The 15,389-nt window shown below is 43.6% G+C and overlaps 3 protein-coding genes across 3 annotated transcripts in view; 1 reads left to right on the forward strand and 2 right to left on the reverse strand.

Annotated features, from left to right (window-relative positions):
* Positions 1–470: 470 nt before the first annotated feature.
* fkbp1b (FKBP prolyl isomerase 1B) lies at positions 471–7,908 on the reverse strand. Its single transcript, XM_080546644.1, has 4 exons — positions 7,774–7,908; positions 6,673–6,720; positions 1,896–2,008; positions 471–1,727 (listed from the first exon to the last, which is right to left on the reverse strand). The coding sequence occupies exons 1-4, from the start codon at positions 7,808–7,810 to the stop codon at positions 1,599–1,601; spliced, it is 327 nt and encodes a 108-aa protein (XP_080402770.1). The 5' UTR covers positions 7,811–7,908; the 3' UTR covers positions 471–1,598.
* Positions 7,909–9,231: 1,323 nt separating this feature from the next.
* Positions 9,232–13,181, forward strand: wdcp (WD repeat and coiled coil containing; the record flags this gene model as incomplete). Its single annotated transcript, XM_080524356.1, has 3 exons — positions 9,232–11,079; positions 11,987–12,107; positions 12,991–13,181. The coding sequence occupies 3 exons, from the start codon at positions 9,232–9,234 to the stop codon at positions 13,179–13,181; spliced, it is 2,160 nt and encodes a 719-aa protein (XP_080380482.1).
* A 1,389-nt stretch (positions 13,182–14,570) lies between these two features.
* mfsd2b (MFSD2 lysolipid transporter B, sphingolipid) overlaps positions 14,571–15,389 on the reverse strand; it is a gene marked incomplete at its 3' end in the record, with an annotated part of 16,404 nt that continues 15,585 nt past the window's right edge. Inside the window, exons 13-14 of the mRNA XM_080540713.1 lie at positions 15,257–15,389; positions 14,571–14,619 (exon numbers count right to left, since the gene is read on the reverse strand). The exon at positions 15,257–15,389 is cut by the window's right edge and continues 44 nt beyond it. Coding sequence (XP_080396839.1) covers positions 14,571–14,619; positions 15,257–15,389 — 182 coding nt within the window. The remainder of the gene's footprint in view (positions 14,620–15,256) is intronic.

The raw sequence follows: 15,389 nt of genomic DNA on the forward strand, positions 1-15,389 counted from the left end.
TCTGTGTAATACCTATGTTCTCTCTATAGCGAATTGTGTGTTCATCATTTTCCTAGACTCAACGATAGCCCCTTATAACTGAACTAATTGACTGTGTTAATGGTACAGACAGAACATGTTGTAGGTAGCGAAGTCTCAATATTATATCAAATCTGAATATGCTCGTCTTCGTCTGCAAGTTGCTCGAAATAATTCCCGCCACTGGATGGCAGTGTACACAATTTTTGTTGAGATGTAGTGTATTTGGAAATTTGCTCCAGCTCCACATTTTCCACACACACACACACACACACACACACACACACACACACACACACACACACACACACACACACACACACACACACACACACAGACACAGACACAGACACAGACACACACACACACACACACACACACACACACACACACACAGACAGAGACAGAGACACACTCACAAATGAGACTTAATTCCCCAATTTTCAGTAAACATAGTTCTAACCATTTTTATTAAGAGTTGAGAAAACGGTCATACAGTAGTAGCCATGGTTCGTAAGAGTTCTGTACAGTTTTGGATATTTGTTCCTGATGTCCTGTAGCTGTGGTAAACTTGCAGTATAGTAAATATCGATGAGGGATACAAAATGTACTAAACACAGCAGTATTATTTATAGCATCCAAGCAGGACATACATTTATCAAAAGTGGCAATGCAGACAGTGGTTGTTAATGCCCAGATAACACAGAGCATTGTACTTGTATACCCTACTGTTTTTTAAAGTCACAGCCAGCAATTCCAAATAATGAAATACCCCTGATTAAGAATATATTAATAATATCATAATAATAACCTTTATTTGTATAGCACTTTTCCTGCAAATGTTGCAGCTCAAAGTGCTTTAATCATTATATAATCATCATCATTTAATCATTTAGTAATTTAAAGGCAATATTAAAAAGATGGGTTTTTAGTCTTGACTTGAAAATATTTGCTGAGGTTGCATCCCTAATGGCAGTGTATTCCACAATTTGGGTATGTCAAATATGACTTCTAAATACTTTAAAGAGGATATCAACTTCATATCTTCATAACCAAATCATACATTTTAGAAAACGTAATGCTGCTCTCATGAAATGTAATTCCAAGAGCATTACAGAAGTGCGATTTCCATGTGAAAATGCATCTGCTCCATTGTTGCGGAAATTGCTGAGTATGCCTTTAAAACACTGAGACAGTAAGCTTTGATTACAATATACGGCTTTCATCAGATGTTTATTTGTCATTCGCAGATTCAATAAAATGTACAACCTAAAATTAAAGTGAAAAAAAAACAATGCTCATAGACAAAAACATTAAGACAAAAAAGCCAAACTATGGTATCAGTGTGCATAAAATGACACAAGTTGGCAACAAAGCAGTAGATCCTTTAAGTGTTGAGTCGAAGAGGCTAAAAATCTAAGGAGATGTGGGGGTGGTGGGGGGTGGCTCGGTGGTGAGAGGCAGTGGCCAGTGGTACCTCCTAAGAGGAAAGGTACAGCAGTGGCCATAGAAATAGAATTATAATGCTATGACAGTGGCAAACATCGGCCCGTTGACCTTTGAGCCCTGAAGTCCAGCCATCACTCCAGCTTGAGGAGCTCCACGTCGAATATAAGGGTGGCGTTGGGGGGGATAACCCCCGGGTGACCTGTAGCTCCGTAAGCCATCTCTGGTGTACAGGTGATCTTGGCTCGCTGGCCCATGCTCATCTGGGGGGGGGGAGATGATGATAAGGAGAGCAAACAAGTCTAGATGCTGTGTGCTCTGCCATAACAAGCAAAAGTGCTTTCACTACATATTTTTCTTTTTATGTAATAAATGAATGAACATAGGGATGAATGTATGAATGTTGTGAGAGGCCAACATTACAGTCTCACCTGTGCAACTCCTTCCTCCCAGCCCTTGATCACCTCCTGTCGACCAATCTTGAACTTGAAGGGCTTGTTTCTGTCTCGAGAGGAATCAAACTTTTTTCCGTTCTGCAGCATCCCTGCCAGAGAGAGAAGTCAAATTAACCTAAATTGTCAACAAAGCAATGTATTCCCTTTACTCAGGATGAAAGATAGTATACCCTGCATCATAGGTTTAAACATGTGCCAGTACAATTGTATGTGCATGTTAATGAGTTGAGGTTTGAACATCTTACCGAACAAGCATTAAGACAAGTGTCAATTAGTAAACAAGTTAACAGCCGTTTCATTATGATTTCCCAGTCCTTACAAAACAAGGCAACACAGAGCACTTTTTAGGTCAGGCATTCCCACAACTCCCCTCCTATGAAAACTGAAATACCAAGGAATTGCATTCCAACATCAAAGACAAGGAAGGTAAAGGAGGATATCCTTGGATAATACACAGGTGCACAACTACACCATGAATAACTCTATTGGGCTTCTTTATCAAGATACGTTTGTTTCAATGATCCAAATGAACAAAGAGAATGTGAAATATGAAGCACTGGCCTGATTCAGTAGATTATTTTTGAAGTTAAGTAGGCCATTGCTTGCCTGCATCTATACCAAAGGGGGGAGGGAAACAGTAGCAACACCACTGTGTGCACAATAAAATACTGACCATTCAGGCATGATGATGAAATTAGTCCAATTAAACACTTCCAACAAAAGCCCTGAGCATTAAAAAAAAAGAAAAGAAAAAAGTACAATTTGTATAAATCTGGTCAGGAAACTGAAATAGGAAAGGCAGAACCACTGAATGAAAGCAAATGTAACTAAATGTAAAGAGAAAAAAACAACAACAAAAAGACACTATCAAAAGCCATGATCTTTAAGGATATCAAGAGGGGGCTCAATACTGTAGGTCAGGTAAAATAGCCTAGGCCTATTTGCTAAAGGGAAGCATGAGGGCCAATGATTCATTTCTCCCACAGACATAACATCAGCGTAAATTGTTGGCATTGAAACTAGCCTAGCGTGCTAACTCTAGAAACAGGCTCTCTCGTTCAGTGAGTCCTGTACTCCACCTGCTTCTCTGCTTTCACACTCCCTAAACTTAGTAGGAGCAGAGGCTACCAGGAATCACTGTCGCCCAGATATCAGCCAGCTGGGCTCGGCTCCAAGCCTGTCACAGGGTGCACCACAGGGTGATTACCATCTGTTAATGCTCTCCCAGGCAGGAGGCACCAGTCCACAGCTAAGTCCCATATTCAAATAAAGTGAAGTCCCATATGTCAAACAAACATCTGACTTGAAATGTGTTGTTTAGTTATTCGCAAGGTTATAAAGGTCTATATTTGTTACATGTGTTCATGCGCTGTATGTACTGTATATTATTATATATTGGAGTTGACTCCCCAAACAATGGCTGATCAATATGCTCACCGGCTCTTGATAGACATATAATTACCATAGCTGTATATATGAATGAATGAATGAATGAATGAACAGTAAGCAAAGAGAAGACCAACTAATCAGTGTAGAAAAACCTATTGAAGCTGACAAACTGTGTTATTCCCTCTCTGGTTGAGTTGGGGAGGATCACTCACAGCAAACAAGCTTTGTGAAAATAAAGCTGGCCCCTTCCTTTCCTGCAGTCCAGTCTCAGACTCTCTAAGTAGCGTGAGAGCTCAGAGCTCAGAGGGACTCTGGCTTTATCTGGAAAGGCCTTCCAGCAAGAGGCTATTTTTACCCTGTTTACTGTATCCTCATTTCAGCCCTGTCTAGCAGGTCACCCATCCATCCATCCAGCCTCATCAGCCCTAGGCCTAGATGAAACGATATAGTGTACAGTACGTGTGAGAGCTAGCTGTCTACAGCATGCTCTTAGAGACATCTTGGCACATTTCAGGGCTACACACACGTATGTGTAGACAGAAAAAAAACTGTTCAAGAGATTGGAGGCCAACCCATGGCTAGTTGTGGTCCAAACCTGAGCAACGATCCAATCCTGCTAAACCCTCTAACCAACACTACTGTTCTTTTTCTAATAGTAGCCTACCTTTAAATGATCATCAGATTAAATGAGGAGATAGAACTCTCAGAGTGGAGTCTTAACTATTTTGATTATGCATTAGTGTTATCTACAGTATCTTGTCCATTATTCCTTGAAAAAAAACTACTGACCACAATTTTGAGGAAATATCTATGGAATATAAGGAGAGCCCCAACTTAATGCATTTCTGAGCTAAATTTAACCTTGCACTATGTGGCTCCCACACTAATCAGTATGCTATTCCATCTCACACTCTAGAATCCAATCCAACCACATGCTGGAGTATCTGATCTGATCTCTCTCCCAGAGGCATGTGTGTGTGTGTGTGTGTGTGTGTGTGTGTGTGTGTGTATATTTTATGGGACTGAGTGACAGCTGAGTTCAGATTCAAGCTGTAATCCTGATTAGGTAGGTTACACGGTCTGTAGTAATCGTACCTCCACAGCAGTGAGAACCCGTTCACAATGTTTGAAATCTTTCAAATATCTGACCAATGTTTTATTCTATTTTTGAGTCAGTCAGACCAAGTGCACAAGTGTCTATTTCATCACGTTTCACAGAAAGGGTAAAGGACATCCTGATTTAGAAGTGACACCAACCCCTTGGAGCCCCATTTCAAAGACATCTTACGACATTCATAACTCATTTCACTAGAGACAGAGAGGGTGGCACCCACAACACTTAATCTCTATAGTCAGGATGTCTCCAATCTTGGAGCTTGATAACAAAACTCATCCACCATGAAGCTCTGGTCTACCCTTCCTAGCCCTAACCATTAGGTGCTCAGGGGGAGGTGGGGGTGCAAAACAGATCATAGATTAGTGTCGAGGCCAGGGGATACTACTGTACATCCTACTCCTTTTACTCTTGACATTATCATTGTCCTGCTATTAGCAGTGCTGACAGACTATGGAGGGGGAGCTGCAGGCAGTGCTCCTTGTGCTCTATTCATAGACTCCTAGCCGTGAGAGTGAGAGTGAGAGGGAGCAAGGCTAATTGATTTGTTCTGCCTGCTCGCTGTGGGTAGGCCCCTGGGAGGGGACTAACAGTGACCCCTGGACTAATTTGGGTATCCAAGGCGGATACAACACTTTCTTACCAGAGCCAAGGAAACCCCATGCCTCTTTGCGGTCACCATGCACCTGTTAGTACACATGACCTCAAGACCTCCGTGGTGAAAGTGAAGTTAGAAATGGGTACTAGGGAACTCAGTGAAGTGGATGACTTGTTTAGGATACATAAGTTATAAAGATTGAGGCGTGTGTATGCTAGTGTTTTTGGAGACAAAAAACTAGCCTGGTAGAACTAGCGTGATCATGCGATAGTTCACGTTCTGTTTTACTTACCTTCAGCCAATTTGAAATAAACAACATAAACAACATACAATTCGGCTCACGTTTAAAATCTATGGAGGTGATTCAGTGTCTTGGTTTAATTTTCTTGTATTGATAGTTTAGTTGGTTGATCCAATGCCCACAGACTCAAACAGTTTAATGAGGGGTAACACAGTAACAGAGTGAATGTAGCGATCATGCTGAAACCATCATGGTAGCAAAAGTTAAGAGTCTGTCTGTGGTTTCTGTTACTGTGGTTTTACATTTTGTTTCTATGGTTGCCATGACATTACTGACAGCACATGATAACATGAATAGTATCAGGCTTTTAATTACACAGCAATGAACATGTTCCTAGTCAGATTTCCAATACCAGGGTCCTATGATCTAGCTACAATCTTAGTAAGGGATAAAACACTTAGTTTGCAGCGAGGACCATAGGTTACACACATACACACTAATTCAATTGAAGTCATCCTTTTTGCACAATTAAATTACACTCCTTCTGGTGAATGTTTGACATAAAAGCCTCATCCTTCACTGGCAGTAACTAGCTGAGCGAGAGAGAGGGGGGGGGGGGGGGGAGACTGACTGCATTAGCGCTCCTGTAATAGGGTCAACTCCCCTACAGACTAGACTCCTGCAGTGAGAGAGAGAGAGAGAGAGAGAGAGAGAGAGAGAGAGAGAGAGAGAGAGAGAGAGAGAGAGAGAGAGAGAGAGAGAGAGAGAGAGAGAGAGAGAGAGAGAGAGAGAGAGAGATCCCAGTAGACTTCTGCAGTCTAATGTACCTAGCCTATGTTAGGGCCTGCGGCACTGCTGTATTCTCTCTACAGGTGCTTATTCCTGCTGGTACATTCACTTACTCACTCACTCACTCACTGACTGAACCTCACTGTAGATTACCTGAAAGATTGAAATATTAATCTATGAAATATGATATGAAACATGTGTCATATGAAACACAATATCATGAATAAGGCAGCATAGCCTAGATCTTCATTGGGAGTATTCAACAATAAACTAGACTGTGATTAATCACTGGACATTGATGAGGCAGCGCTGAATTTAAGATTTACCACCAACAAATCCCACAAGGTGTATTAATCTTAAATTGTAGTAGAACCCAAACTCCCCTTTAAAGTGATACACACTCTCACCCACTCACACCCACCCACACACACACACACACACACACCCACACTGTAATATACATGTAATCGGTCTTGTAATACAAGGACAGAATGTTGACATGTACTTCCTTCCATGTATTTACCAAAACGGTTGTGCTTTTCAACAAACAAATGACCCCCCCCCCCCACACATTTTTTTATTTTATTGCTCTACAATGTATTTTCTGATGTAATTAGCCTACCTGTGTAATGTACTACACATGTCTGCCCCTTCTTTGGAAAAGTTCTTCCTGTAAAACAAACAAACATCAGTCAGTGACAAACACACTATGTGTTCGTACACCTTAATGTCTGATACAGTAATGAGCTAAAAGATTAACAATTCCTGGATTATGTCTGTCAGGGCATGTGTTGTCTGAGCCGAGAATGCTAAATCCCAAACCCCTCTGGAACTCAACTGACTCTAATTATATCTGTTAATATATTGAACTACTGTAGCATATCGACTGTTATTGATAGAGGCCTCACATTGTTTTGTGATATGAGAGCCGTGTGTGTGTGTGTGTGTGTGTGTGTGTGTGTGTGTGTGTGTGTGTGTGTGTGTGTGTGTGCGTGCGCGCGTGCGTGCGTGTGTGTGTGCGTGCGTGCGTGTGTGTGTGTATGATAGAGAGATGAATAGTGTGAGTGAGGTGCAGATGTAATGTATGTTTACTTGTGCAACCATAATGGGGTGTTCATGTGGAATGTCATGGTCTCTTGAATAGGAAACACTAGTGTGTTGCAAACGCAGTCCTCAAATTCCCATGAAGGATGCATCAGCCAGTGGCTACTTTTGATAATAGTCATTGTTCGATAGAATGTGTAGGATACTGCGAGTTGTCTATGGGATAATTATGTTCTGATCTAGTACAAGTACTTGGTTGGAGGAAATCCCTGGTTTGCGTTATTATTGCAATTGTTTATGTCACATATGTTATTGTCTCTCTCTAACAGCTATACAAATCTGTTGTTGTGGACAGCTTTGGCTTTGGTAGTGATGGCATGCTGCTACGAAGCTTTGCAAATCAAGCTGGACACACAACCGGCGTGGGCTCGAGAATTCTGGAAAGAGTGTCTGAGACGTGTCGGAGCGGGGCTGCCTGGAGGAATATGTCGCCATGCGTGATTAAAGCTAATGTGTTATTACTTAATTATATCTATGTTTTTACTATACTACGAAGCTAGATCTAATTGTTGCGGCAACTGTAAATGCTGGTGATATCCTATGTTTAATGATCAAACATTACAATAAACAAATAAGTTTCAGCGCTCTCAAAGCAAAAGACGGCATGAAAACAACTTACCGTCTCCAGGAGATATTGTTTCGACTTCTACGCCCATTTTGATATAAAGTCAATGGTAATCGCTAATGCATACAGCTAAATTAAAAAAGCTGGTTGGCTAAGGTGCGAGCTACAGCAATGATGTTACCGTGCACTGATCCAAATAAGTCTGCGAAATGCAAGATTGTATAACACCAGAGAGCAGATAGGCTACTTCAACGTCGAGATATGCAACCTCCTTTCAAACCTCGTCCTCAGCCCCTCCAGTAGACCACATTCCCATCATGAGCAGTAGGCCTACATGTATATTTACAATTAAAAACAGTATAATTTGCAGGTATTTTTTTGTAAGCTGACCTGATAATGGCACGTAGCAGATTAGCTAATGCATCATTTGTCAATAAATACAACAAAACTCAACCTCAAAAAAATAAATAAACATGCAACCAGTGCCCTCAAGTGGTGAAGACATAACATTCTTCAGATTGACATTTTAGGTTAACTTCAAGTCCCATAATGCTTCATGTAAAAAAAAAAAAAAACTTCCGGTCCCAGAACGGTAACCGGTCCCCGGGAAAAGAATATTACATGTGGGAAATGTCTAATCAACGTAAGTGTTATGGTTGCTGCAGATATGTTCATGTTACAGGTAATGGTCGGTTTGTGATCTTTGAAACTATTGGAGCTATCTTGATAACTACATACACCGGTGGTGACTTAAGCAATAAACTTGACAGCAGTGTGAATGTGCTTAGTAACAGTTAGTACTTTAGTCATAGCTATCCTGCACTGTGTGTGTGGCCTTTACTGGCCTATAAAAACTAAATTGCAAACTGTGATTAAAGTGATGACAATGTATTTAGAATCGGGATTTTAGGTTATTTGGCCTAGCCTACATTTATCTGTTGATCTGTGATGATAATTGATGATGACGACAAATAGGCTAAAAGGAAATGTAGTTTGTTCTAGTCAGAGCTGCCTTGTTAACTAATGCATTGTCAGCTTTGAGGTTTGTTCACTAAGTCGTATAGCTAACTCTAATTGCAATGACTAGAGAGGAGTCTTTTGAATCCCTTAGTGTCAATAAATGTAGCCTAATCCATTTGAGCTAGATGCAGACATGTCATAAATAAGCTAGACAGATCATAAAATGGCCTTCACACAGGATTTGCTGTGTAGCTAGCTACTCAGTAATGCTGTCAACACTATGATAACAAGATCATTGTGTTGCTGAGGTCATTCAGGAATAAACAGCTCAGCCCAGGTAGAGGGGATTAAGGAGTTCTCTTTGCCAGAGATGCAGGGAAGAGGCTTTTCTATTCTTAGTGTGTTATTGCAGGCAGTGTAGTTAGAGCTAGCTAGTCCTCTACACGACAACATTCACTTCAGATTGGATACTCTCTTCTCTCTCATCAATACCAAAGATTGAGTCATCTTTTTCTTTCATTGGATTTAGCCTGATCTTGTCTGTAACTGAGGATGGATCTGGGCAAAGCCAAGCTGTTGAGGACTGGTTTAAACACTCTTCATCAAGCCATCCACCCTGTGCATGGGATAGCCTGGACGGACGGGAAACAAGTCTGCCTCACCTCTTTCCTCCACACCAGCGGGGAGGTCAAGTTCGGTGACACTAATGTCATCGGGCAATTTGAGCACGTGTTTGGGCTCTCCTGGGGCCCGTTGTGTTGCTCGGGGTCACCGGCTCTACTGGCCGTCCAACACAAGAAGCACGTCACCGTCTGGCAGCTGCAGCTGAGTTCTCTGGAGCAGAACAAGCTGCTGTGTACGCAGACCTGTGAGATGAGCGAGCCCTTTCCCCTGCTCTCCGAGGGCTGCGTGTGGCACCCTAGGATGGACATCTTGGCTGTTCTCACCAAGAAAGACACCTCTGTCCTCTTCTCTGTGAGACTAGACAACCGCAGGGTGAAGGCAGATATCAGGGCCAGCGGTCTCATCCACTGTGCCTGCTGGACCAAAGACGGTACGCGTCTGGTGGTGGCCGTAGGAAGCGCTGTCCATTCCTACATCTGGAACGATGTCCAGAAGAGCTTGGTGGCCTGCTCCTTCTGCCCCGTCTTCGACGTGGGCGGCTACATCTGTGCCATCGAGTCCACGGGGGAGACCCAGGTGGCTGTGGCCACGGAGCTTCCTCTGGATAAGATCTGTGGGCTCAATGCGGGAATAGCCTTTGACGTGACCCCAGAGGCCGAGTCGAGGATGTTGGACGATGACTGCTATCTGGACCCCCGGAGGAGGTCGTTCGACTGCCCTGTGGACCTCACTCAACTCCTGGCCAAACACAGGCGCTCGGACCCCAGCCCGCTCATCCACCTCCGCCGCAAGGACAACATCACCGGGACTGGTCAGGATTCGTCCCACCTGATCCTGGTCACGTTTGAACGCAAGGTGACTACCTCCCACAAAGTCAGCATCCCAGGCATCCTGGTGCCCGACATCGTGGCCTTTGACAGCCGAGGGTCCAGGATGGCTGTGGCCTCTAACACTTGTAACATGGTGCTGGTGTACTGCATCACGGCCTCCGCCATGCCCAACGTCCAGCGGGTCTCCCTGCAGAAGAACGAGAGGCCCAAAGGCGTGTGCTTCCTCAGCGACAGGACGCTGCTGCTTATGGTGGGGAGGCAGAAGTCCAACGACCCTGCTTTCCTCCCCGCGTCCAACACGGACAAATACATCCTGCGGATAGCCGTCGAGGAGCTGCTAGGTGACGGAGAGACCCCGACGACGCCGCTGTCTCCTGCTCTGAACCCTGAATCGCCCGTTAACCTCTTCCCAGGGATTAGGAGACACTCAGATCACTTCTTTCGAGACGAGCGCCTGGGTATAAAGGACTTGGTGATGCCTGGGGGGGGTGTAATCCACTCTCCCGGGAACAGACCCAGGCTGGTAGAGGAGGTGAGGAGCGGAGAGCCCAGCCCCGTCGCCAGTGTCGCTGACCTATCCGACCGAGCCGCCTCCAGCGCCTCCTCCTCCTCCGTCACCGTCGAAAACTTCGACATTGAACACGTCAGCCGCATGTCCACGCTGGCGATCGCCGGCCAGGCCGCTCGGGAGTCCGGCCGTCCTGGCTCCCCTCGCTACGATCCCCCGGACAAGCTCCCCACCGACCACACGCTGCCTAAGACCATCCCCCTTCCCAGAGAACGGACGCTGGACCAGCTCGCCCAGAACATGGAGAGGATATTCGCCCGTTTCGCTGACGTCCAGCAGTGCCTGTTGGAGATCAAAGACTATACCCAGAACGGGAAGAAAGCCCTGGGGGGATACCCCAACCCCTGTGAACCGCCGTACGTCAATATCACATGTCAGGTATGGGTTACTGCTTCCAGGACATTACGAATGATGGCCCCGTTGTAGCCCTGTAATGATATAATGTCCTACTGTTGTGTAGACTGGTTCAAACTAGGCCTAAATAGTAGAAATGTGAGGTGAGAGTGATGTATGGATTCTGGTGCTCTCCTCTCTCCACATTAGTGGTCGTGGCATTAGAGGTTTAACTATAATCTGTTCATTACCCTTTAGGTTACAACTTTCAGGATTAGACAGCGTAAAGACTTAGTTTAATGGATTGCATTTCATATTAATAATTTTGCAGTGGCTTGAGGTGGACCAGTGGTCAAGGCACCGCAGTCTGCAGTGCACACATATGCCCATGTCGGCATGGGTTCAAATCCGGCCCGTGCCCTGCTGACATGCCCTCTTCTCCTTACATTCCTGTCTACCTTACTATCTCTATCCAATAAAATGAAAAATATGAGTGGGACTGCCCCACTCAGAAAAAAATTACCTTTCTAATAATTTTGCAGATTGATACACCCAGACGCATGCATACTAAGCAACCACTGTATAGGCCTACATACAGTACGTGTAAGTGGGTGCATGAAGCCCATAGTCAGCATGTGTCAGATTATGATATTGTTAACCTTGTCAGGTCTTCTCTGAAGGTGAATACTAGGGTGACCTACTGTCGGCCTACTGCAGAGAGTGTGCAATTCAACCTAGGCTAACAAATGCCAACACAAAGAACGAAAAAGTACAGTAGACAAGTTTTCTTAAGGCTCACTGCCATGACAGATTGTGATGTTACTGCTACCAGCTTGAGTTCAGCAGAATGACTCCAATTGATACCATCTTCTCTCTCTCCCCTCATCCCTCACTCCCTATCCCCCTCTCATCCCCCTCACGCTCTCTCCTTCTCTTCGTTCTTTCTGAGCAGAGGCAGCTGTCGGAGAACGTGTTCATAGATGAAAGGAGGCCTGTGTTGCTGTGCGAGGGGAAGCTGTGTCTGCGTGTCCTTCAGGAGCTCTTCAACCTCACTATTGTAGAGATGATGTACGGTACGTGTGTCCCATAGGCTCAGACAGAAACCTGCACACTGAGGAGGCTGTTTCTGTTACAAACAGGAGCTGTGTTGTCTGCTTCACCACCATATTGCCTTCATACAAAAACCTTGAAACGTTTTCTTGTAGACAATAAAATTACCTTTTTGAAGCTGCAATACCTAACTCTGGTGAGTGATGGGATCATAAAGCCATGGCCAAACGGCATATAGTACATAAGGTTAATAAGTGCAGGCACTCCTAGGAAACATGGGTTTTGGCACGACATCTCCCAGCACCGCCCCTCATAAGGCTTTACCATTTAAGCAGGGATGAAGATCAGGAAAAGGATGAAGATAAGGAAAAGGTGTCAACTACATCTCCATTTTGCGTGTTCTACCTGTTTGGCAGCAAACATTGTTCTTCAGTTAATGGGTGGATGCTAAAATTGGAAGTGATTAAAAGCCTAGATGAGATTAAACAGAAGCAGCTTACACCCTGATTGTGTTTGTGCTGCCAATATCCTAAACACTCTCGCACTCCGTATTATCGTGCTTCATTGAGTAGCTGTACAGTACTGTTTATATTTCCAACTTGATCGCCAGTTGTGGTCATTTCAATGTCAAAAAAAATATTTCAAATTCAAACATTAGAAGAATTTGAGGTGTGCTTGATTAGCATGCAGCATTTGCACTTCTGAGACAATTCATTGTGCCTGAAACATAAATAAAGTACTCATACTCATCCAAATATTTTTAAAATATGCATTTTTCCCAGATCTGCTATCATGTCAGTATTGTGGAAGATCATTTATTGTCCCTAATTTACCTGGCTGAATTGTTAAAGGTGATAATGAATAATTGACAACGCTGACATCTGGTGTGTTTCCTGTCTGTTCCAGGTCCGTTGTGGATCGTGCTGGTGGCAGATGCGGAGGGCTTTGTGCCTCTGTCATTTAAACCTAAAGAGGAGCTGACTGTACGGAATGGAAAGAGGAAATCTCACCTGCGGACCCACAGCAGCCTAGAGACTGCAGACTCCTGCCCAGCCAGCCCAGTCAACTCTAGCCCAAACACAGAGACTGCAACCTAAGAGCTTCAGCGTAGAGGACCCCCCCCCCATATTCCCCCTAACACTGGGACCTCACAAAGCATAGAGACCCGGGTTCAGACCACTCCCTATTGCCCAACCCCAACACGGAGACCTCAGCAAAGCATTTGGGGAATCACTGGAACTGAGCAACAAGACTAGTATCACACACACACACACACACACACACACACACACACACACACACACACACACACACACTCTGGACACATGCTGGACATGCACAAAGACGTTTTTGGCTTTTATAAAATGGACACGCAAAACAGGGCTGCAAAAGGACTAGCCAACTTCTCAGTTGGAGAATTATTGATTTTGTACAAAAGTTGTTTGTTGTTCAAATGGAATGTTTACATTTAGCAGCCTTGAGATTTAAAATGAGATTATTTTTGGCTATGTATTATGTTCAGTTAACATGAAAGAAATGCTGTTGTGCAGTGTTTTTGCTTGTGTAGTTCAGTGTAGTTTTTACTAACAACATCTGTGACATGTCCTATTCATGTGTAATATAATTGTATATTATTAAAACCATACAAACTGCAATAAATGCACTACAATGGATAAATTCATTGTTAAATCAATCATGGCTCTACAATTGGTGAGAAAAGGTGCATCATAATTCCACCAGGGGGTGCAACAGTCTGAGAAACAGACCTTCCTCTCAGTGTTAACATTATACTGTAGGTATACTGTATGGACATCTATACTGTGCACCCTTCAGCCCTTCTTGCCAGGTCACTTTATTTTAACTTATTTGAGGCATGGCTCCGAATTAGAGATGTATGGTGTGCAACACTGGGGGAGGGGCGGGGAGTGCTGTGGGAGATGATGTGGGGTAAGGCCAATGGCTATGTGAACGGCAGATTCTCCTGGTCTTTCTAAAAGGTCAAAAAAGGCTAAGTTTGATGCAGGAAGGAGGATAAGGAGAGGACACAACATTGCATTGAGATGCAATGATAGCTGATGATCCAGTCTCTGAATGATAGTCCCTTACTTTCCCTTCTACATTTGAAAGTGGAATGTCATTGTTCAGTCCATCTACTAACCAATGTCAATAGCATTTATTTAGTCCATGTCATCAAACCATCATACTCAGATACCATTCATAAATACCAGCAATATCCGGTTGAACACGGCAAGGAGTGATACATTCATTTATATAAATTAGGTAATCTTGTTATATACTGTATATATATATTCAAGATGGCTATACATTACAGGTTCATGTGAAAATACAGAAACAAACTTAAAATGTTTACATTAAAACATTCTATTTCTACATTGATCAGTGTAATATACACTAATGGAATTCATTCCAGTTCCGAACTGGAATCCGACCCGATCCTTGTGGAACCCCTCCAGCCCAGATCCAGGTCAGGCATTACTCAAATCCTCTAGCGTTCTGGAGCTGATGCCTTGTTTCCTGTGGAAGAGAAAGGTATGAGATTTGAGATTCGAAAATATGTTGGACTTGTAGCGTGGTATGTGACCCACTTCAAGCCACTACTGTACACAAGGAATGAAAGTAGTCAGGGTCATTTCTAGCAGGCTACTATGACACCACAAGGTTTAGTCGTAGTTTAATGAGGATTGTTTTTTTGAGGATTAAGTGCCGGTTTCCCTGATATAGATGAATACTAGTCTTGGTGCTGCTTTGCACCACTTCTGTGGGATAGCCTGCCTGCCCTTGTTAGAGGGTCAAAGACTGTTGCCATTTTTAAATCAAACCTCAAGACCCACCTTTTTAGATCTGCATACGAGTACCTGTAGTAATCCCCCTCCCAACTACATTCCCCATGTTGATATGTATGTGTACCCTAGGTACTGTATATATCCTTTATTTATATAATAAATATAAAAATAGTTTTTTTTAATATGATGTGTAGTGTGATGAGATCCTGCTGATGTTGCACATTAACATAAATATGAAACGTATACTTGAATAACATTTTCAATAGAAAATCTACATTGAAGATGTATTAGTCTGTCAGGTAAACCAGTCCTAAGAGTGTCACGATGCTGTTCCCTCTGTATACGGTGTAGGGGCTCTGGTCCCTCACCGTAGTTCCTCCAGACAGAGTGTGTTCCTGAGCCGTACGTCTTCGCTGATGGGGTAGAGGAGGAGGATCATCAGCCCTATTATTATGAAGGCCACTGGGGCGGCGCCGATGAGCAGCTTCAGAGTGTAGGCTA

The sequence above is a fragment of the Nansenia antarctica genome (genome assembly GCF_963989245.1).
Source record: "Nansenia antarctica genome assembly, chromosome: 1".
Taxonomy (NCBI): Eukaryota; Metazoa; Chordata; class Actinopteri; order Argentiniformes; family Microstomatidae; genus Nansenia; species Nansenia antarctica.

Coding starts and splice junctions, on each gene's coding strand:
- fkbp1b (XM_080546644.1), bottom strand. CDS start 7,810: ATGGGCGTAGAAGTCGAAACAATATCTCCTGGAGACG. Junction 6,721..7,773: donor AACAATATCTCCTGGAGACG/GTAAGTTGTTTT, acceptor TTTGTTTTACAG/GAAGAACTTTTCCAAAGAAG. Junction 1,728..1,895: donor GGGAGGAAGGAGTTGCACAG/GTGAGACTGTAA, acceptor CCCCCCCCCCAG/ATGAGCATGGGCCAGCGAGC.